This window comes from Hibiscus syriacus, unplaced genomic scaffold (assembly GCF_006381635.1).
Source record: "Hibiscus syriacus cultivar Baekdansim isolate YM2019G1 unplaced genomic scaffold, ASM638163v2 tig00110303_pilon, whole genome shotgun sequence".
NCBI lineage: Eukaryota > Viridiplantae > Streptophyta > Magnoliopsida > Malvales > Malvaceae > Hibiscus > Hibiscus syriacus.
The window spans coordinates 253,176-278,260 of record NW_024062672.1 but is presented as its reverse complement, the minus strand read 5'-3'; the positions used below and the strand labels follow the sequence as shown (position 1 = coordinate 278,260).

At 34.6% G+C, this 25,085-nt stretch overlaps 1 protein-coding gene across 3 annotated transcripts; it reads right to left on the bottom strand.

The window, feature by feature from the left end:
• Positions 1-1,465: 1,465 nt before the first annotated feature.
• On the bottom strand, positions 1,466-12,774 carry LOC120116732 (acetyl-coenzyme A carboxylase carboxyl transferase subunit alpha, chloroplastic-like). Of its 3 annotated transcripts, none has more exons than XM_039137139.1 (11): positions 12,682-12,774; positions 11,971-12,353; positions 11,812-11,886; positions 4,447-4,554; positions 4,176-4,336; positions 3,957-4,071; positions 3,718-3,872; positions 3,431-3,482; positions 3,276-3,344; positions 2,807-2,884; positions 1,466-2,734 (listed from the first exon to the last, which is right to left on the bottom strand). In XM_039137139.1, the coding sequence occupies exons 2-11, from the start codon at positions 12,295-12,297 to the stop codon at positions 1,634-1,636; spliced, it is 2,241 nt and encodes a 746-aa protein (XP_038993070.1). In that variant the 5' UTR covers positions 12,298-12,353; positions 12,682-12,774; the 3' UTR covers positions 1,466-1,633. The 3 variants fall into 3 exon arrangements, with proteins under 3 accessions (XP_038993070.1, XP_038993071.1, XP_038993072.1); XM_039137140.1 differs by having other exon boundaries at positions 11,971-12,328; XM_039137141.1 differs by having other exon boundaries at positions 11,971-12,312; positions 12,682-12,704.
• Positions 12,775-25,085: the final 12,311 nt, after the last annotated feature.

Below are 25,085 nucleotides of genomic sequence, written 5' to 3'. Positions count from 1 at the left end.
AATCCCTTAACCTAAGCCCCCTTGACTCTTCGAGGTACAAATCGTTAACCACACCACTAACGGCTATCCATGCTCTGAGATCTTACATGTCCACCAAAACCGTCTCAATATGCTTGAGATTTCATTAGGCAAGTGTTTATGAATCAGATAACAAGGCATTGTGCACTAAGGGGGCTTGAGCCACGGATTTTAGAAATACCTCCCTACCGCCATAGGATAATAATCGTTTTGTCCATCCAGTAATGCGTTCATGAATCTTATCTAGGAGATATCCAAATGCACGAGTTTTGTTTTTCCCAACATATAATGAAATTCCAAAGTAATGGCCAAAGGAGTCGACAACATGTATGCCTAAGATATTAACCATTTGTGTACAATGTTCTGGTAAGGTTCGTGGGGCCAAAGTACAATACTGATTTAGTCAAGTTCACACGTTGACCAGAAGTGGCAGCGTAAACGTTTAATATTTCTTTCATATGAGTAGCCTCACACATGGAATTCTTTAGAAAGATCAAACTATCATCCGCAAAAAGGAGATGAGAGACACGTGGACCTCGTTGAGAAGCTCGAATCCCTTTTGATTAGACTCGTCCTTTGTGCTTTATGTAAGCATGCTGAAAATCCTCAGGTAACAAACAGGAAAAGAAATGACGAAAACGGATCTCGTCTCAATCCCCTTGCGGGGTGAATTCACATCACAACCATAAGAAGTAATTCATGTAATGTAAGCCAGGTCAGGATAATCTCTCGCAGATTGCATTTGGTGTTATTGGCAATTGTACGACATTGTTTTGGTTTTGTTTATTATTTAAATTACACATATTTGTGCCACTCTAGACTCCAGTGAATTGACAGATTTTCTTTCTAATTCCAACAGTATAATACAATCATTAACTTATTCATGAAAAATGATGTGCACTACTATTATTATTTCATGAAAAATGATGTGCTAGAAATGTGGTGTTTATCATTCTTCTGCGGTCCCATTATAGTATTAACAATACTGTTATTATTGCATGAAATGATTTGCTAGAAATGCGTGTTGTTTTTATCAATTTTTTTTAGACCCCATTATAGTATCTATCATGTTCTTTATTTGGATAAACTCTTACACCGTACAAACAAAACAATGCTGCATGTTCTTTATTTGGATAAACTCTTACACCGTACAAACAAAACAATGCTGCTCGAATCTAGTTACATAAGGAGAACATACCTCGCATTGCCACTCTTTGGATTCGCTTAATATGTGTTGGAGCCCAACCTAGAAAATTTTCTTTTAATGGAGCCCAACCTGTTGATTTCAGTGCTACATCATCAGGTGAGAGTTCCTTCAACTAATTGTTGGAAACTTTCGGGGCTTGTGAGGCAAAAATCGGGCCAAGCTAATTTTTATTATAAACTTATAACCATCTTATGCTACCGGCAACTAGGAATTTCACCTAATTGGTCAAAACAGAGGATAAGAAACACTCGATGCGTTTGATGGTAAAACAGTCATAATTATTCCAGGTCCTCCTGCTAAATGGAATACATCCTTATGCATCAAATAAAAATCATGTTAAGATTATTCATCAGAAATCCAAAGCAAATAAAGAACCAGACAATGTATAAATACTAGGAGCTGCATTCACTATGCAAAATTCATCTCGAGCTTAAGTTCCGCGTAGGTTTCCTCCGGCAAACTTCCATTACCTCCAGCGGAAGATTTAATTGCTTCAGAAATTTCTTCCTTCAACTCTTCATGCTTCTCCTTTAGTTCCGAGGAGCTGATAGCTTCCGAAAGTCTTTGCTTAATCTGCTGTTCTAGAGTCTCGATCTTACTTTTTGACCGAATATCCTCTGCCTTTGCCATCTCCAGCTTCAATAACCCTATCATATTTTTCAACTCCGATGACTTGACAACATTTTGGATTTTCTTGTTGATTTCTTCATTCAAATTATCCACCTTGCCTTTGAAGATTGAAAGTGAAGTTGACTTCGCATTAGATTTTATGGCCTCAACATTCAGACTCAAGGACTCGAGAGCATTAATCATTTCCAATTCTATCTCTTTCTTCAAGTTCAGAATTTTATCTTTCACCCCTTGTTCTAAATCCACAAAGCTGGATGAACCAGACTTTTGAACCTCAGCCTCTAATGCTTCAAGCTTCTCATTTATCTCGGGCCTACCCATGATTTCATTGAATTTCTTATTAACTTCCTGCTTCATTGTAACAGCCTTCGATTGACTCTTGGCTGTAGAGAGCTCCTTCAACATGCCAAGCTTATGTTTTAGGATCGTGTAATTTGGGGTTGCAGATAGCTTCTGGTTGAGCTCATGTTTAAGCTTCTCAATCTTATCCACTAGAACAGGATTCATGAGTTGGTCCCTTGAATTTGCTTTTGAAACTTCTCCTCTAAGCATCTCAAGCCTATCCTTCAAGTCCGTGTGTTTAATGGCCTCGGAGTATTCGTGATAGACCTCCTTTTTCAATTTTTCGACCACATTTTTCAGAGCGAACTCAGGAGGCTTGCTGGACGACTCCTTGGATTTCAAGATTTGCTGTTTCACTTTTTCGATCTCACCCTCCAACTCTGCATTTGAGGTTCTAAGTATAGTTTGTTCTTCTTTCTTTTTCATATGGACCTTCTTCTTGGGATCTATTGGGACACACTCTTGAAACCCACCCAGTTTCCTGAACTTATGATTGCGATGCTTTAGTAGCTCTTCGGTGTCCATTGCCAAGAGCTCCTGCAGAAAAACTCATGTTAATATGTTACAAAATTATCCTTGATGAAGAATACTACTGTTAGTGGAACTCACATCCATATTTTCATTGATTGCAGCTTTTATTTGTTGTGAAGTCCAAGCTGGACCTGCATGTGCACCACCCGGTGGTTCCTATCACAAGCAAAATATAACTCTCAGATGCCATGGAAATTAATGACTCCCAAAGGAAACAACAAATCTTAAGCATTATTTAAACATTAAAGCTGTACAAATGCTTTGAAAACCAAACAGTATTTCCATCAAAATATTAAAGACATAAATCACGCCTCAATATTGTAACGGTTTTTGTTTATAAAGCATGTGCTAAGGACAGCAGCGCAATGGCGCCTTTAGCAGTTCACCACATGATATTGACTGTGGCAGGTTTAAGTTATCACGGTTTAGCAATTCTTAGAAGTAGGAAGGGAGAAACAATGAAAGGAAAGGAAAGGAAAGGAAAGAAAAAGGTACAAACAAAATAAGGGCATTTTACAAAAGATATTTGAGAATGTATATTAATTACAGGAATGATGCCATCACAAATTTGCAGCTTGCACAATTCTGGGGCAGTGATCCTCAGCTTCTCAGCTGCCTGCCAAGGAATATGTTCATTTGTTATTATTAACAAAAAATGGAATACTGAAAAATAGGATCAAAAAGCGACCACTGTTTTCAAACCTTTGGAGAAGCTTTAGCACTCTTCCACAAAATTGCAGCACATGCTTCGGGACTATACCATTAAAAAAGTCAAATCAGAAAATAAATATCGGTGTATCTGCATATATGGACAAAACATCTAAAATCGATCAACATTTTCAAGGAATAATAGAAATCTTACCAAGGTACCATGAAGAAAAGTAAAGATTTGTCAAATAGCAATTTGGCACCTTGTTTGGGTATGGAAAGCCAGATTGTACATAGTTAATCAAGATTCAATGAAATCAATATTGAAAAACTAAAATCACCTGGCAACATAAAAGACTGCATTTTCCAGCATTAACAACTTGTTAGCACAGCCAATGGCCAAGGCACCACCAGAACCACCTTCCCCAATAACAATAGAAACAATTGGGACCTTCAGACCAAACATGGTCCTCAAATTATGGGCAATAGCTTCACCCTACATAAAAGTAGAGCATAAAAATCAGCTTACCCAACATTAAAAGTGATTATGGTAAGCTGCAGATAATGATAGTGTTCGTACTTGACCCAACTCCTCAGACTTAAGGTCTGCATATGCCCCAGGAGTGTCGATAAAAGTAACTATAGGGAACCCATGGTGATCAGCATAATACATCATGCGCAGAGCCTTCCTGTAGCTGTAAGCATTTCCTAATATCAATAAAAAGTGACATAGATTCCCTCCCTCGAATAAAGTAAAATTTTCAAAAACCATCTGACATATAAGTTCCATTAAACTTACCCGTGAGGCGTTGGCATTCCAAAGTTGCGCTGAATATTCTCTTTAGTATTTCTACCTTTTTGTTGACCAATAAACATGTACCTCCTACCATCAATAGTTCCTATACCAGTAACAACAGCTGGATCATCATACCCTGCTCGATCTCCATGAAGCTCCACAAACTGGGCATATGAAACATTGATTACCCACATACCAAATGTTAAAAAAAAAATTGTTGAGAATTGCAATATTTGATACTTGAAAGTTGATGAGCATGTAATCACCAACAAACCTTATCAGTAATGTTAAATACATGATCAAGGAAAGTAGGTCTGTTTGGGTGCCGGGCAATGTTCACTCGTTGTATAGGGGTAAGATGTAGGTATAATTCCTTTAGAGCCTGAAATGATAACAAAAGGGGTAAGAAGAATTAGAACTGAAACAACCAACATCATGATCTGCGAATATCTTTGACAGAGCAGCAACCACTTAAAATGCACTGAAAACTTGCAATTAGCACAAAGCTCAGGCACAAAAATTTAGACATGAGAACAGCAAGCTTGACGCACAATTTCATACTACATTATTGTTTTGGAAATTAAAAGTACATGAAACATTGACCAAGCCTTTTCCAAAATTGTGAATTATGCTTCACAATATGAAAGTAACATAGCAGGCTTGTATCACAGATTTCTACATCAGAAAAAAATATATATTTTGGCGTTTAAGGCCACAAAAATTCAAGCAATGAAGCAATTGCTCCATAATTGTTCATCTCTGTAAGGAACAAAATAATGAACCCAAAACTAAAACCGTATACCATAATCAAACCTAAACCTAAATAACTAATATTTTTTTTTTGATAGGAAGTGGAGGCCTCGTTAAAAACCCCCTTCATGATTAACGGAATACCAATCGGTGTTCCTTAATCAGCGGAAGGAGGAAAAGAGTGCCTCAAAATTCATTAATAAGTAAAATATTACATAATGTTTAAAACAAACAAACCCTTTTACAAAAACAACCTGAAACACTCCAAAGAAAACATCTTTCACTCAATTAAACAACACCCTAACCCAACAAACAATAACTACCTAATACCAACCTTAGCTAAGCTATCAGCTTCTATATTTGTTGTTCTGTCAACCCATCTGATAGCTCCTTCCAAAACTCTTATCATGACAACAATATCTTTCACTAGATGAAGGAAAACACCAGGACAACTATCTAAATTCTTAACCCAATCCACAACAAGTTTGCTATCAGATTCAACAATCCACCGATTCTTAAACCTCTGAAGAATAGGCTCAAAGATAAGTACACCCCTCTTAATAGCAATAAGCTCCAGCAAAGTTGGAGGGCCTGGATCTGCGGATTCTTTAAAAGAACCCATAATCTCGCCAGACTCATCTTTTAGTAAACCACCTACATCGCTCTTTCGCCAATCATTGCAAACTGCTGCATCTACATTCAATTTTAGATAACCCTTTGGATGAGGAATCCAGGACACAATTTTAGTAGCCGAATTTCTGGAAGAACAGCAAAAATCTGCAATAGATGGATCACTAATCAAGGAGTCTTTAGTAATAGTTACCTCGTTGAACTTAGCTAAGAACCAAGCCTTAGCCTAGCCATGAAAAATAACTCAATCTGATCCAAGGACCTTCCTTCAAACACCACGGCATTCCTGAATTTCCAAATGGTCCAAAGCACTGCCCCCGGAATTAAGGACCAAATAGAAGAAGAAAGCATCATATCATTCCAAGCAAGTAAAAATCCTTGTGCATTTACATGAAGAACCGAACTAATTTTCCAAAAATTCAAAAACTTATTTCATTTGGACCATGCCACCGTGCAAGAGAAAAATAGGTGAGGGACAGATTCAATCTCTTTTTTACACAACGGACAAGAAACATCAACAATCCCTGAAATCCCTTTTTTTATAGCTCAAACTTAACTGCCAATTTCTGATGGGCTACTTGCCACATAAAAGTTTCTATTTTAGGAGGCACCAACCCCTTCCAAATACATTTCACCCAAAAATTGTCCTCTACCGATTCAACAAAACAAGTCTTCATACAAGAGTTTACAGTAAAAATGCCTTCCCCATTCCGTTTCCAAAGCAGACCATCTCTTGACTCTTGGGATAGACTGAAGTTATGAATGATGGCTAGAAAATTAGAAAATTGTTCTAACTCCCAATCACATAGGTTTCTTCTCAACTGGACATACCAAGACCACCCCGATGAATTGAACTCACCAAATTCATTTAATATCCCAAACTGATTCAAAGAAAGAGCATATATTCTCGGGAAAGCAGTTTTCAAAGGATGATCTAGAGCCCAAATATCAAACCAAAACCTGATTCTCTCCCCCATTAACCACTTTGACTAGAAACATGCTACGAATCTTAGCACCAAACTCATCATCGTTAAAATGATTATTAACCACCAATTTCCAAATCTAAGAAGCTTTTGTTAGTAATTTTTTAGGGAAAAAAATCAGATTAGTGTTCTGATTATATTTGGAACAAATCATCTTCTTCCAATTTGATTCGCTATCATTAGCAAACTTCCAAAACCATTCTCTAATAAGGCCCTATTCATAAAATTAAGATTCATCACACCCAGACCACCACAACTTCTTGATTTACACACTGTTAACCAATTGACCCAGCGTATTTTCTTAGATTCTGCCCCTCCACCCCACAGAAAATTGGCCATGATGGATTGCAACTTAGAATTCACTGCTGCTGGAATTTTAAACATGGACAAATAATATGTAGGTAGAGAGCATAATACTGATTTCAATAAAACCAGTCTCCCTACCAAAGAAAGAGTTCTTGCCTTCCAACCCGACAGTTTCTTGAAAAATTTCAACACAACCGGATCCCACAGAGCTGAAGAGTTCCTATTTGCTCCAAGCGGCAGCCCTAAATAATCAGAAGGGAAAGTACCAACTGCACACCCAAGGTCCCCCCACTCCTTAACCTCTTCAACAGTAATATTAATGCCAAATAATTTACTTTTGCTGAGATTAAGCTGAAGACCGGACATAATTTCAAAAACCCGTAAAACTCTCTTAACATTTAAAATGTCCATCTTAGAAGCGTTAAAAAAAATAATAAGGTCGTCTGCAAATTGTAGAAGGGATAACATGTAAGAACCTTCTTCTTTGCCTACAACCAAACCATTGAACAACCCCGAAGAAACCGCCTTGAGAAGCAATAGATTAAGTAGCTCTCTTATAAAATTAAACAATAATGGGGAAAGTGAACAGCACTATCTAAGACCTCTTAACATTGAAAATTCCTCTGTAGGCACACCATTAACCAACATTGAGAGTTGAGACCGAGTCTGTGCCCACACACTTTCTTATCCAGCTGCACCATTTTTTGCCAAAACCCATTTTGTCCATAACTTTTAAAAGAACATCCCAATCCACTATATCATAAGCCTTCCTGAAATCTACCTTAAACATGCAACCCTTCAAGCCTTTCTTTCTCCAAAAATCAATTCCCTCATTAGCTATAAAAGAACAATCCAAGATTTGTTGGCCAGGAGTAAAAGCAAATTGTGAAGCACTAATGACATCATTCATGCAACGTCTCAACCTTTTTGAAAGACATTTCGAAAGAATCTTGTACAATCCGCCTACTAAACTAATAGGTCTGAAATCATCTAAGTCACCAACGTTTGAACCCTTAGGGATGAGGGTTATGAAGGTGTGATTAATGCCATGCTCCCAATTTTTACCCAAGTAAAAATTATGAAAAAATTTCAGGATATCATCTTTCAATGTGGACCAAAACCTTTTGAAAAATCCCATATTCAACTCATCCGGCCCTGGCGCTTTGTTGCTATCACATGAATTCAAAGCCTCCCAAACTTCTTCTTCCGTAAACCTCTTTTCTAAGCTTGTACTCTGCTCTAAAGTAATTCTTGAAAAATTCAGCTTGATGTCTTCCACTTCCATAGTAGACTTGAAATTAAAAGTTTCAACAAAGTGATCATGGACACTTGCCTTGATGAGAATCGGGTCAAAAATGATTTCATCTTTCACTTTGGGAGCATTTAAAGAATTCAACCTCCTCCTAATTGTAGCACAAGAATGGAAAAATTTTGTATTTCGATCACCTTCTTTTATCCATTTCACTCTTGAGTTCTGAATCCAAATTTGCTCCTCAATCCCGTATAACTTCCACAATTCTGATCTTAGAGACCGCAATTCTGCAACACTGTCTGTACCCCTCACTACCTGCTGTGACTGAAAATTCTGCTCTAATTGATGAATCTTCCCTTCTAAAGCAGAAATGGCAGAAGCTGGAAACTGATCTCTCCTTCCAGACCAAATTTTAATAGCTGATTTTGAACTTCTAATGATGCTCAGAATACATGCTTTTCTGTTAACTTTCTTACAATCTTTAATAGATGTAACAACCTGCTCATCAAACCCGTCCTCGTTTATCAAATAGTTGAACCTGAAAGGTTTCTTACCCCAATTATCACCCCCATTCTGAAGCAATATTGCATTATGGTCTGAAATAGATCTCGGAAGTAGAAGTTGGGTGATATTCGAGAATGCAGATGAAAAATTAATACTCAGCAGAAACCTATCCAATCTGACAACAATAGGGTCTTCCCAATTGTTACCCCAAGTAAATCTTCCCCCCGTTAATGGAAAATCAATTAAGCCCGATTGATGAACAAACTGCCTAAAAATCTCCATCGAATTTCTGTTTTGTGCTCTTCCATCCTTCTCATCTTCCATTAAATAAGCATTAAAATCCCCTCCTACACAAAAAGGAATGCTAATACCATTCAAAAACAAGCCGAGCTCTTCAAAAAAACTTGCTTTCTTTTCCTCCACCGAAGGGCCATATACATTAATAAACCCACACTGAAAATGATTCATTTTGAACTTCCCTAAAATAGCAATGAATCTCCTATAAATCTGCCCATCTTCTACCTCAAAAACACTGTCATCCCAACAACTTAGTAATCCCCCTGAAGAACCTTATGCTGGCAATTCAACATACCCTTGAAGATTGTTCAAACCACTTCTTCTCAAAAAGGACCTTGGACATACCTACACTTTTGTTTCTTGCAAAAAAAGAAAGGATGGTTTCTTCTCAGAAACTATTTTTTAAACAGCTCGATGCTTTTCTTTTTTCCCCAAACCCCTGACATTCCATGACAATATTACTATCTTTGGTTTCATGGTAATATGCTAATACCAATCTCTTCCCCAGCTAATCAACCTACTCAATTGACCCCACTCAAACCTTTCTCTAATTTCATGATTTTATCCAAGAAAGCTTCCTTCCCTTCCTTAAATGATATACCCAACATCTTAATAATTTCCCAAGTTGCAAGAGCTTCCTTTAAAATCGAAGGAAAAGCAGTGGATGAAATTGAGGAGACACTAACCTTTTCTAAGGCATCCATAATAAAAAACCTTTGAAGTCTCCTTTTAGATCTTCTAATCCCCACATCTTCATAATCCTCTTCTGAGTTTTGATCATCCTTTGGAATTTCATATTGTGCATATCTTAAAATAATAGCACTATCATTCTATTTGATTGAAACCCCCTCTGTTTGAGATTTGAAATCCTGCACACTACTGAGCCAAATGTCCCTCTCCCAAGATCTTTTATAAACTCTCTTATAACTTCTTATCATCCTTCTTCCCACCGGAACACTCTTCATATAAATAGTTTCTGCTGAACGATTCTGAAAAACACCCCCCATAATTAACAAATTATTAGCCTCCACTATTATTAGGACCACCCTCCACTATTATTTTACTGGATTGAATCCCCTTATTTACTGCCTCATTCGGACTGTTTGGAGGAATGAAACACTGGTTATTTAATGGAAACTGAAGCCCAGAAATGTGAACTGTTGGACCCTCAGGAATTAACTTCTTTATTGGGGAAATGGGCTCACTCCTATCATCTGTTTGGGCCTGAGAATTACCATTTGAATTATTCAAATTCCTTAAACCCAAACCTGCAAACTCTCCCTTTTTAAAACTCCCAATACAGTGCAAATCTGACATCCCTTCATTAATGCTTATTCCATCCCTGCTTCTTCTAGGAGACTGATATCCTCTGTCAAATTCAACAAAAGCGGAAGTAGTTCCCTGATTCATTCAGCTGTCAACTCTCTTGCGTGCTTCCTCAACCAACCGAACAGTACTTATCTTATCAGTTGACTTTAAGCTGTCTGCTTTCATCTTCGACGACTCTGATACAGTTTCACCTCCATAGGAAAAATTTTCCGGCGTGGAACTTTAGAAAAAACCAGAATAGATAGAAGTCAAACCCAGCTTAATTTTCACCTTGTAGGATCTTCCATACGATCCTAAAGTGATAACTTTCGAAACATCAAAAGGGCTTGCCACCCTAATCAGATTTTTCACAGCCGAGAGGTCCTCCATGTTTTTTTATCGAATTCTGAATACCATCCACAGTCCCCCACCTCCCAACTAGCTTTTCTAAAAAAGCTTCTTGCCAACATAATAATGGAACACCATAGAGCTCCACCAAGCAAAAAGCCATTGGCACATCTCCTTCATTCAACATAGGTTCCAGTCTATCAAACCAGAAGCATAACAACTCACTCCTTTTCATCGAAGCCTCCTTCATCTCCTCGTCTGACTTAAATATAATAACACAAGATTTCTAAATGTGACCCCAGCTTGCAATCTAAACTTCGATACCTTCTTTAGCTAAAGCGCTTTGCCCAACTCCAGATCAAACGCTTGTTTAACAATGCTCGTCAGTGATCTTTTTACCCAGGATGATTGATCATAAGGAATATGCATCTCCCAAATATTCTTCTTTCTTTTTCCCCTATCTGAAGCATCATTTTTATTCTTTATATCTTTCAAAGCTCTTCCCTGCGGGATGTTCATCATCAAAGCATCCTTATATGACCTATCATCCCTTATGCTTCTTGTGTGCTGAGCTCTCTCGGTAGAATTGGAATTTCCTTCTGTTATCTTCTTTGAAGCACTAGTTAGAGCCCTATCTGACCCTCCATACCTTGAACGATCTTTCTGATATTTTGCAACTCCAACAAATACTTTTCTCCCATCTATCCATCCCATTTAAATTTTCAACTGCCTTTCTCATTCCTACTTCATTATCAAACTGAACGAAGGCAAACAAGCAGTTTTTATACTTTGGTTTGTTCATCTCATTTGGAATGAAAACTCTAACCACATGGCCTTGGGAAAGAAATAAATCTCTTAACTCTCTTCTAGAGACTCTCTTACTAAAATTATCAAAGAACACCGTCCAACTCACGCCGGAGGAGGACTGACCTTTCTCTCTTTCTCTCTCTACTTTACTAACTCTCTCACTCATGTCTTTCTTTTTATTGTTTAAACCTAAATAACTAATATTGAATGTCATAGTGAGTGCAACAGCAAAAGCTTTGATTGCAAATATGAAGAACAAAATTTCCAGGCAGCAAATAGAACTTTCGCATAATTAAATTCAAACCCCCATAAACAAATTTCGGACTTGCAACTTCATTCCATTAACAGGATGAATAGATACTGATTCGTACATTATATAAACATATAACTCAGAAATTTAATCACTACATGGGAGCAACAAGAGCAGTCTCACAATGTCTCAAACAACTCAAACCTGTTGATATTTGTTCTCCAATGAAAGAATCTGATCACTGAAATCCAAACCAGTTTCATCTGCCATCTTCCTCACCTGCATTAAACAAGCACACCATTTGAAGCTAGCAAAGAATATTTTAATCAACTAAATCAACAATCACTAAAAATAAGGAGTTACATCAACAATCTTCCTCTCTAAATCAACAAGTGGCTTCTCAAACTCCAACGTAACAGGCTTTTGTTTCTCTTTCAGTGGCTTGAAATGAGAGAGATGAGTGAGGACTCCGCCTTTCACATTTGGATCCGGATCTGCAGGCCATGGGTATTCATGCTTCTTTACTTTCCTCAACTTTGCAGCTACAGTTACATCCCTCCTTTTCACCAAAAACCGCGTATTTCCCAATGTTTTAAGAGGGATGCCAATCACGCCGTTAGAGGAGCTTCGAAGAAGATCGGAAGCTGAAGTACCAATAAATGCAGCTGGAGAATACGATATCGAGGCCATCTCTCACTCCAAACTCTGATTTTTCCAAACTCTAATAAAAATCCAAATTCCTCAATCTAAAAAAACATTTTTTAAGAATAATGATAAATAAGGAAACAAGGGGTAAGTAAGAAATAATAATAATAATAATTAAGTTCCTATTGTAGCTTCCTTCCGATTAAACAAAATAACATTAGAGCTCTGATTTTCCATTAAAAATGAAAATCTCCCTATTCATTCTTCTGATCACTTAGTTCACATGTATTTACGCTGAATATAAACATTTTAAACACAAAAAAATACAAACATGAAACCTCATTTTCCTCCATTTTCTCAGCAGCCAAGCAAAAATATGAATCCGCATCAGATGAATATAAAAAAAGGTGAACTTATTGGGAGATTTACCAGAGAGCTTCGTGGAGATCGTCACCTTAGGGCCTTGTTTGGTCTAACTTTACAAAGAGAGTGGGTAGCGATCTGTCGATACTTCTTATGCCATACCCAAACACGCCGAATTAAATATACACGTTGTTACCAGTATTATAAGGCCTGATATTCTATTTATTTCTCAATTATGCTGTTTTTTTATATCATTTTTTATACTAGTTTTTTTGGGTAAACTTTAAATTCATCACTATCTTTTCTTTTCATTCCTAATTTGATCATTGTAATTTTAATTCTTAATTTAATAATTCAAAATGACATCATTTTGAAATTATGCAAAATCTAACTTTTTCTCTTTTTTTTCATTTTCCTCTCATTTATTCTCTATCGTTGTTTGTTGCATTAATCTATCACTGATCGTTATAAACAACAATCAATGAGTCTCAAAATTTCTCATTGAACTCATTTTGTTCTTATGAATAATGAATTGATGTTCATTTTACCGATGAATACTTAAAATTCCATGAATCCAGCTTCTTCATTTTCTTTCTCTTATGAAATTGTTTACTTTCTGTCAGTGCTTTGAAAACCGGATCGGACCGGCCGGTTCAATCGGGAACCGTTGCCTGGTCCGGTCCATTCTAATCCGATTGAACTAGTTTTAGTGAACCACAAGGAATCGTTCGAACCGGCTTTGAACCGGACCGGACCGTGAACCGGTTCAACCTAATTTTGTTTGATTTTTTATTAAATATTTTTTGTATTTTTATTTAATTTTTTAAATGATTATGACATCGTCCGGTTCTTACGACCGGTCTGACCGATTCAACCGGTTGAACCAGTGAACCGGTAGCACGGTCGGTTCGTTGACCGTTCCGGTTATGAAAACCATGCTTTCTTTTGAGACAATAAATCAAGGAAAGTGGTCAAGAAGATGATGAATTGGCAATAAAAATTTGTTTGAAGCTTAAGCAAGAAATAAGAAATTGACACATGTAATTTAGAGTCGTTCAGCTTCCTTAATGAAGTCTGCGTCCACTATCTTAGCTTCCTAACTAAGGATTTCAACAAATTTACTAATGTATTCTAATCTTTTAAGACAATGTGTAACCTTATACAACACTAAAACTAGGGGTGTAAAAATCGGATATCGGATCCAATCCGATCCAAAATTTCGGATCACCAAAATAATAATCCGAATCTTTTCCGAAATAATAGGATATTCTAATTCGAGTGTCAATTTTTTTTTAGAATTCAAACTATTTTTTAAAACTTGTGATAAATGATAATTACATAATGATAATATTATCATTAAAGTTATTGCATAATGATAACACCGATCCAAATATTAATTGTTTTGTCGATTAAGATTTACTTTCCAAATTTCTCTCTAATCACACATGTACAGACTAGTGATGACACTCACACTTCTCCTACTACATCACTTTGTCAAAACTTCATTTAAATCAAATTCCTCCTATAATATTCATTCTAATAAAAAATTAAACATTAAAAAATTAAAATAAACAATAAAAATATATAAAAAAATTAAACATTAATAATTTATCCAAAGTATTAACAACACAATGAAAACAACAACACAATAAAGAGCCTTAACAAGAGGTTCAAAATAAGCATATCACATGTGCACAAAAAGTTCAAAATAAACATTCCAAATTTAAAAGAGTCTTAACAACACAATAAAACAAATAGTAAAACCACTAAGACATCATATGGGTTGCCATTTTCCTTACCCCATCATCATCATCATTTATGATGTTTGAAATCATGAATCTAGTCTCGTAAATCTCATGTGCGAATGAGCTGCAAGTCACATAGTGGGAATCAGGGAATCTCAATGTTGCATCATAAAAAATCTCAAGAAAGGTAAAAAAAATTGCTCATCCTTTTCCAATCATCTTCATTGAGACCACCACCAAGCTTTCTAAGTTCCTTGAAACAAGAAGAATCTTTCATGTATAAGCTAGCAAATGTCTTTCTAAGCTTGATAGCAAATTAAAACATTAAAAAGGACGAATTTCATCTTGTCTCAACATCCAAAATAACAAGACTTTTACTATGCTCTTTCTTCTCTTCAATACAAGTTTTAAACTTTTGAAGTCTTGTAGGAAAAGACCTAACATACCTTATAAGAGCTCGAACTTTCATAAATAATAAATCAAATTCTTTCAAACCCTCCCGTACAATCAAATTCAAAATATGATTCAAAATATGAGACGCACATCTCATATTTAAATATTTACCCCCAACAAACTATATTCCCAAATGGTAAGTCTTCTCTTTAAGTAATCAACAGCTAAATCATTTGAGCTAGGATTGTATACGAGCACAGTCATAATATTTTTCAATCCTCAATCATTCAAACATTTTTCAATTGCTCTACCAATAAGTTGTCCGGAATGACCAACAATTGGACAAAAATTAATTATCCTCTTATGTAAATTCCAATCATCATCAATAAAGTGAGCATTCAAACACATATAGCTTAAATTTTGACCTGGTGTCCAAGTGTTTGTTGTTAGAGAAACCCTATAATTCAAGCTCTTAAAAGAATTTTTTAGCTCGTTTCTTTGTTCAATGAAGAGATCTTAACAATCTCTAGTGGCAGTAGTACGAAAAGAAAGACCAGAACGGGGATTTAATACCTAACAGAATTCAATGAAACCTTCACGTTCAATAAAAGCAAAAGGCAATTCATCCACAATAAGCATTTTATCAAGCTTCTTCCTACAATAATCTTGATTAAATTCTCACAATTTTGGAACACTAACTGTTTCAGTAGTTCCATCTTCATTTAATAGGGTTTTAGTTTCAAAATCAATCATCTTTTACTTCTTATTTAAATCTGGGGATACTTTTTGCACCTACTAATATTACTTTTTGCATCTACTAATGTGATTTGCTAAGTGAGTGGTGTCATTTTTAGTTTTGAAACCAATAACTTAGATCTTCTCTTTTTTTTTTATCAATTATTGTTCGATCTTTCTTCTCAATTTTCCTTTTTTTAAGATGTATGTCTTTCATCCTTATCACAATCATCCATCACCAATTCCGCAAATGCAGAATTAGTATCTTCATTTTCATCGAGAGATGATATAATATTTTGCAAGAAAAAAAATCAGATTCATTTGATATAAAAAAAATAAAAAACAGATTCATTTATATAAAATAATAAAAATTCAGATTTATTATTTAATTTACACTATCTTCACAGATTCAATTTTCGAATATATTAGCATGAATAGACTGTTACAACTTAAGTATAATGTGACATTATCTTCTACTGTCTCTAAAATTGTCTGTCCAAGAAATATTTAATCATATGCATCAAAATATTATATATTTATATTTTATTTGAAACGGTTGCTTTAAAGAAATTCAAATCTTTATTGCTTTGTTATTTCTGCCACAAGTTATGGTAATAATAGATATCAATATAATTAGACAGTAGCTTTCTTGTTTCTTAACTTCACGGAAGAAACACTTTCATGATAACATTAAGATTCCTCCTTAATTTATCTTTAATTTTTTAATTATAATAAAAAATAATATATTAAACGTTGATCATTAAAAAAAAGTAAAAAAAAAAAACTATTTAGGAAGGAAGACCACAAGCTTTCATATTTTGTATAAGTATTTTTTATTACAAATTATATATAGATCTTAACAAACCATGTTTCTAATCATTTTCGTACTTTGACAAACATAATGTAATACTTGTGCTGTCATATTTATAAGTAAAACATAAATAATTCCATGAGTAAAAAGAAAGTTCTCCTATTGACACAGTTTCCCAAAACATTCTCAATAAGAATGGAAGAGTTGTTATCAATAGAACTAATTCCTTCAATGTGACCTTTTGAGTTGTCACCAAAGATTATTACTACACTTTTAGCTTTAAGCTCCAAGAACTGGCTCTTATCACCGGTCACATGTCTTGAGCATCCGCTATCAAGGTACCATGAATTTGAACTTTTTCTTTGTTCCTTGTAGCAATGCTCCACCTACAAACATAGATTAATTTTTTTTTATTTTTGGTACCTAAATTCTTTTGGGTCCATTAGCATTAGTTCTCAATAATATTGTCCACTTGGGCATTCATTTTTCAATGATATCCTTATCATTAATAGTAATGAGTCCTTTTGAGACCCATATGCTTCTAATAACTTTTTTATATCAAGTTCTTTGGGTACCTCTATGTTTGTAATCATTAAAATTATTTTTAACATAGTTGGGTTTGGAATGTTTACCTTTTTCAAATCTTTTTATCCAAACATGGTTAAAAGAAGCTTAAAGATCATTAATCTTCTTTTGGTGATCATCATGAGCCTTTGAAAGCAAATTATGTAAATCTTGATTTTTCTTTTCAAACTCTTCAAGTTTGACTTGACTTTCGAGCTCAAGATTAGTCTTAGAAAGGAAATCATTTTCATTTTTCAATTTGGAAATATTTCTTATTTTTAGAAATCATAATATCAAATTCTAAGGTTAATTCATCATAAGCATCTTGTAATTCATCAAAGAAATAATAATTTGAAATAAATGAATTATAGGTTACCACAAAATCATCCTTGTTGAACCAACTTTTGATTTTGCTATAACATGATTTTTTAAACATTTTAAGTTGTTAAAATTTGCATTGTATGATTTTATAAATAATTCGTCATAAACTACTTTAAAGTGTTTTTAAATGTGAAAAATAATCATAAGTGTTATTAGTAATTTTAAATTTTATAAATATTATTTTAAATCACTAAACACTTGATTTTAGCCAAAAATCACTCTCAGTTTTGAGACCAACATGTCAGTCTTGATACCAAAATTCTAGTAGGCTTTTGGTATCGATACCATGATATTGGTATCGATAGTGGTGGGTGAGTATCAATACTAACATAAACAATATCGATACCAAAGGTTCAACAATTATATTTTTTACTGTTAGGATGGTCAGTTTCGATACCCACTACTCGATGTTGATACCAAATGTGCATGTGAGCATTAAATGCTCAAAATTAATAAATCCAATGTCTCTTATCAATTCTCAATGGGTCCAAACGACTAGATCGATGTTAAAAGACATAAAAGGGGACAAGATTCAAATAAAGAATTAGAAGAAAGTCAATTGCAAGATTAAAACAACATCAGAAAGAGTTTTAGAGATAAAAATTTTCATATTTCTTTGCAATACACTTGTGAGTTTCATGTTTATTCTTGTTCAAGTGTAATTTGGGTGTGTGTTTAATTAGTTGCAAACACATTTGCCTTTGTGAGGTTTTCTTTTGTTCGCTAAATTTGCAATCCCACTTATGGAGAAAATGTAAGTGATAATCGTCGTTTTGCTATCAAAAAAATTCTTAGCTTCTTAATAAATAAAAATGAAAATGTAGTATAGAGAAGCTGGGTCGATCCACAGGGACTGTGGTGTTTCTGATTTAATAAAACTCTTTCTTGATTTTAGAAAAAGATAGAATTCCATATGAAGTTGAAAAGATATATTAAAAAAAATAAAAATAATAAAAATAATATAATAATAAATATAAAAGGGGGATTTTTTTTAAAGTTGTGGTTAAAATAAAAAAAATAAGAATTAAATAAAAGAAAAAAATAATTAAATAAACAAATTAAAGAGATTAAGATAAATAGAAACTTATTGTGAAAGCAGCCTCAGACTTCAGCTTCACCTTAAATTCCTCGGATCATCGAAACAAATTTTTACTTCAAGATTCACGTAAGCTTACAAGAACAATTCTTCGCTGCCAACTCAGATTGTGTCGTTTCAACAACAACTGATTCCGATCTCAGTAGTGTGTTCTCGGGAAGTTGAATATGCTTCAATAAGCAAATCCTTCTTCAAACATTAACCATAACAACATCCGGACCAATGTCGAAATAGTTTTGATTTGAAAAGTAAGCTTCAGAAAACAGAGAGAAAATCCGAAGCGATTTAAGTACCTTACAATTCTCACGTTTGGAATTGAGCCTTCGCTTTAGTCTTCGGCTTGAAAGAAAATTAGCTAAGCATAACCAAAGTCATACTTAGCATAATAGAAAAGTATGCGAAAAATAGAGAGAAAGCTAGAGAGAAAAATAAGATTTTATTCTCAAATGAGAGAGATATGTTTCTAGGCTCACCCTTAGAGAGTATTTATAGCCTTCAAAATCCTAAAAACAAGCTAAAACATCTTAAATCCTAATTAAAACACTTAAAACTATTTAAACTAAAATACCTAAAAAAATAATATAATATTCTAAATCCTAATTAAAATACTAAAACCTATTTAAACTAAAATACAAAGATAAAGATAAAATATAAAAATAATATCCTAAAACTTAATTAAAATACTAAAAACACATTTAAACTAAAATACAAAGATAAAATATAATGTTTAAAATATTATCCTAAATTTGAGTTTAATCCAAATCCGAATTCTAGCCAGCTTTGATTCCGAAAATAAAAAATCTGCAGAATTGTGTCCTTTTTGTGCAATTTCCATAATCTTACGTCATGTACAGAAAATGAATTAAAATGAACAAATAAGCCACAAAAATAAATGATTAAAGAGTAATTTAAAAGTAAAATATTAACTAAATTAAGCACTTATCAAATTCCCCCTCACTTATTCAATGCTTGTCCTCAAGCATTCTTCAATTAACATATCAAAATCATAAGTTGCATCTTCAATTTCAATTTATTCCTCAAACTTCCAATCGAATTAAGTCCATGACATTTGCCGAATTCAAGTTACAATCAAGCAAAGACATAACCAAGAAAATTTAAAGTAGGCAATATATCTCAATTAATTGCCAACTTCAATGAAACATGACTCGATACCTCACAAAGATTCACACATATCCGCTCAAAGTGTTTGGGGTAAATGGAACCGCTCAAACCGAAACTAACCAAAATATTACCATAGGCTTGGAGTCCAATCAAGTCTCCACCGCGAAAAATGAACATAATACAATAATCAAGGGGTCTTTAAACAAGGTGTAACGTGGCTTAGGTTAGGGTAGGGAAAGACCGAAAAGAAAGATTTAAAATACCAAAACAAGAGATCAAAATAATTAAGAACAATCCACGAATTAACATGAAGAACAATGAAGAACAAAACAAGGAAAAAGAATATATGAAAGACAATTGAAGCGGTCGATTTTTTTCCTTCCCTTTTTTTTCGAATAAAGGGTTTTTTTGTTCGATACAGTGAACAACTTGTTTTTTTTTGAAACATTGAATTTTTTTTTTCTGGAACAACAATGATACAAGATCTTAAGTCTCGGTAAGGGTGTGAAAAGAGAGAAAAAAAAGGCTTCGGGTTTAATTATGAGGTGTAAAAACAAAGAAAGGGAAATAGACTCAAATATGGTTCACTAGTAGATATATAAATGGGTAGGTTTTTTGGGATAAATGGGTTTATCCTAGGTGCCCCTATCACATTAAAACATTACGTTCAACATGTAGTCTCGATATGCATTGTGATTACAAGTTCTAGAATATCCTAATTAGTTCGGCACACACAAGTCAAACAATGAACAAGAAAGAAAATGTATGCTCGTTAGGCTCAAATCTCACAAGAAAAATTTATATGCATTGAGTCAAGTTCATCTCTATTGAAAAAAGTATGAAATATCAATACTCAACAAAAAATTCACTAGCTATATCAATCACCAATCATGCAAATTAAATTCGATAAAAAACATGGTTATAATCCAAAAGGAAGCAAGAGTATAAAGCGAAATTCAAGACTAGCAACCAACGATTACAATATATCAACATCAGAATAACTCAATTTCAAACGATTAAACAAGTCAAGAAAATTTTGACACATGCTTATCCTTCCCCCTTCACTTATTTCGTTTTGTCCCAAAACGTATATCAAATTTAAAAACAAAGAGAGGGAAAAAAATACTCCCCAATCTAGTGGCGATCACGACCACGTCGAGACGAGCTGTTGTAGAGTAGACTGTCCGATGATGCTGTTCTGTTCGAACTTTTTTGCACAGTTCGAACCAAATCAGTTTTTTTTCTACACTATTTTTTTCTGCACTGCATTGTTTGAATCTGCTGCTTATTTTTCTGCACTGTTCGAACCAAATCAATTTTTTCTGCACTATTCTGTTCGAATTTTTCTGTACAGTTCGAACCAAGTCAGTTTTTATGCACTGTTTTTTTCGATAAAAATATTCGATCGGAATTCAGATATGTTCAGAAAAAATAAAATTAATCAAAATAAAATAAATAGAACGAAATAAAGTTCGCTAAAAAAATAAAACGAAAAAAAATATAACGAAATGTGTTGCCTCCCATCAAGCGCTTTTGTTTAACGTCGTTAGCTCGACGACCTGATTTTTCAAAGCGTGGGTTCCTCTAAATTGATTTCTTTGATTAGACCAACCAGAACATTTTCATAATATGGCTTCAATCTTTTACCATTAACTTTAAATCGTACTCCTGAGTTATCTTCAATTTCAACAGCACTGTGAGGAAATACTTGAGTAACTGTAAACGGTCCGAGCCATTTTGATTTGAGTTTTTCTGCAAAAAATTTAAATTTGGAGTTAGATAATAAAACCTTTTGACCGAAAAAAAAGTTTTAAAAGAAATTCTACTATCGTGAAATTCTTTTGTTTTTTCTTTAAATATTCGAGCATTATCATAGGCATTTCTTCGGATTTCCTCAAGTTCTTGAATGTGTAATTTCCGAGCTTCACCAATTGCATCCATGTCCATGTTATATTGTTTAACGGCCCAATAAGCCCGATGTTCTAACTCGACCGGTAAATGGCATGGTTTACTGAAAACAAGCCGGTATGGTGACATCCCAATGGGACCTTTATAAGCAGTTCGATATGCCCAAAGTGCATCGATTAATTTTAAACTTCAATCCTTTCGGTCCGGTTTAACAATTTTCTCAAGAATTGTTTTAATTTCTCGATTTGATACTTCTGCCTGTCTATTTGTTTATGGATGGTAAGCGGTAGCAATTCTTTGAGTTACTCCAAATTTCTTCATTAGCGACTCGATTACTCGGTTGATGAAATGTGTTCCTCTGTCGCTTATTATAGCCCGTGGCGTGCCAAACCTGGAAAAAATATTTTTCAAAAAATTAACTGTAGTTTTAGCATCATTATTCCGAGTGGCTTTAGCTTCCACCCATTTAGAAACATAATCCACAACTAAAATAATATAAGTATTTCCAAATGACGAAGTAAAAGGATATAGTCGATTCCCCAAACATAAAAAATTTCACAAACTTGTATAGAATTAAGCGGCATTTCATTCCTACGGCTTAAATTACCTGTACGTTGACATCTTTCACAAGTTTTACAAAATAGATAAGAATCCCGAAAGATGTTATGTCAATAGAAACCGCATTCAAGAATTTTATGAGCTGTACGTTTTGGCCCAAAATGACCACCGCAAGAGTAAGAATGACAAAATTGTAAAATTGAGTTTATCTCACTTTCGGCAATACATCGTCGAATTACCTGATCCGAGCAGTGCTTCCATAGATAAGGATCGTCCTAAATATAGTATCGGGGTTCTCGCTTAATTCGATTGATTTCAGCTCTCGTCAAATCTAATGGTAACTTACCTGTGGCCAAATAATTAACCATGTCTGCAAACCATGGAGTTATGCTTTGCGCCACCATCAGTTTTTCTTCAGGAAATTCTTCTCTAAGTGTTGGTTCGGATGTGGAAAGGGGAATTCGACTCAAGTGATATGCTACCAGATTTTCGCATCCCTTTTTGTCTTTAATTTCCAAGTTAAATTCCTGTAAAAGGAAGATCCACCGGATAAGCCTTGGGTTTGCTTCCTTTTTGCTCATCAAATACCTTATAGCTACATGATCAGAAAAAACAGTAATTTTAGTACCAAGCAAATAGGATCTAAATTTTTCTAAAGCAAAAAATTATAGCAAAAAGTTCTTTTTCCGTTGTCGAATAATTTTTCTGAGCCGAGTCCAAAGTTCGGGATGCGTAGGCTATGACATGTGGCTCTTTCCCTATTTTTTGGCCGAGAACGACTCAAACGCTAGTGTCCGATGCGTCACACATAAGTTCAAAGGGATGATTCCAATCTGGCGGCTGAACAATTGGAGCTGAAATAAGCTTTTCCTTTAATGAATTGAAAGACTCTTTGCATTTTGAATTAAAGTCAAAGTCTTGATCCTTTTGAAGTAGATTGCATAAAGGTTGTGCTATCTTCGAAAAGTCCTTAATAAACTTGTGGTAAAATCCTGCATAGCCAAGAAAAGAACGAATTTCCCTCGCAGTTGTGGGGTAAGGAAGTGAGCGTATAACATCTGTTTTAGCTTTAACAACCGCAATCCCTTTTGAGGAAACAATATAACCTAAAATTAACCCTTTATCAACCATAAAATGACATTTTTCATAATTTAAAACAAGGTTATATTCTAAGCATCTTTTAAGCACATTAGTTAAATTATCAAGACATTCATTAAAAGAGTTACCATAAACCGTGAAGTCATCCATAAAGACTTCGATGCCCTTCTCCACATAGTCGGAAAATATACTTAGCATGCATCTTTGGAAGGTGGCTGGTGCATTACAAAGGCCAAAGGGCATTCGTCTATATGCAAATGTACCGAAGGGACAAGTAAAAGTCATTTTTTCTTGATCCTCTGGCGCCACTGGGATTTGGAAAAAACCTGAAAAACCATCAAGACAACAATAATGAGTTTTCCCAGCTAATCTTTCAATCATTTGATCTATAAAAGGAAGAGGAAAATGATCTTTTCGAGTAAGAGAGTTCAACTTCCTGTAATCAATACAAACTCGCCATCCATTTTAAACTCTTGTTGGCACTAACTCCCCTTCTTGATTTTCGACCACTGTGACTCCCGTTTTCTTGAGAACCACATGAATCGGACTTACCCAATTACTATCCGAAATTGGATTGATTACGTCAGCGTCAAGGAGTTTTTGAATTTCTTTCTTTACTACTTCCATCATCAGTGGATTTAATCGACGTTGTCCTTCACTTGATGGCTTTGCTCATTCTTCGACTTTGATCTTATGCATGCAAGTCGAGGGACTTAATCCTTTAATATCGGTAATGGTCCATCCTATGGCTTCTTTGTGAGAGCGCAATATCGCTACCAAAGCTTCCTCTTCTCCTTTGGATAATTTACTTGAGATGATCACTGGTAAAGTTTCATTTTCGCCCAAAAAGACATTTCAAATGCTCCGGTAATTGCTTCAATTCTACCTCAGGTGCCTGCAAAACAAAAGGTAAAATTTTAGTTTTAGAGGAATATAAAGATAAATCAGAATTGATTGAATTAATATTTTCAAACTCCCTTTCTTCATCTTCGTGGCAAAGTTCAGAATCCTTAAAAAGATCATAAGAAAAATTAGATTCAATATATTCATCAATTAAAGGATCTATAATATCAACAAAATTAATTCTTTCAACATGATCAGGGCATTTCATTGCTTTGTAAACATCAAATTCAACGATCTCACCATCAAATTACATTGTTGGTATACCACTTCTAACATCGATCTTTGTATGTGCTGTGATTAGGAAGGGTCGGCCTAAGAGTACCTCGGAATAAGAATCTGACCTATCATGTTCTATGTCAATGACATAGAAATCTGCAGGAAAGAATAATACATCGACCTTTACCAAGACGTTTTCCATTACTCCCACTGGATAGATCACAGATCGATCAACCAACTGTATGGTTATTCCTGTTTCCTTCAAAGGCTCGTTAGTAATCATTTTATATATAGAAAATGACATAACATTAATTGAAGCTCCTAAGTCACACATTGCATGTTTAATTTTGAAATTACCTATTTTGCAAGGTGAACATACCTTGATCCTTCATCTTTGGTGGGATTTTTCGTTGAAAAATTGCAAAAACATGTTCTCCAAAATTTAACTTTTCGTGTCCCATTAATTTCCTCTTTGTAATGCAAAGTTCTTTTAAAAATCGAGCATACCTTGGTACTTGTCGAATTACTTCAAGAAGAGGTATGTTGACTTTTGGAAAACCTTTAAGATCTCCCTTTCTTCATCTCTTTTATCACGCTTCATCAACCTTGATGGGAAGGGTGGTGGCGTGATTTCATGAGAAGAAAGAGAATGATGTGATTCAGACGTACCTTGTATTTCTGTAGGTAGCGTTTCCTCTTGTTCTTCCTGATGTACGTCTTCCTGATGTGCATCTTTTTCTGCTGGAACTTCGGGTGAGATAACTTTTCCACTTCTGAGTGTGATGGCACTAACATTCTCTCTCAGATTTAACTCCGTTTGATAAGGTAGTTTTCCTTGTGATTCCAATTTTCCCATAGTTTGAGCTAGTCGGCTTACTTGATTATCTAACTCTTGAAAATGTGTTTTGGTTCAGTTTTGGAATTTTTCTTGGGATGCAAT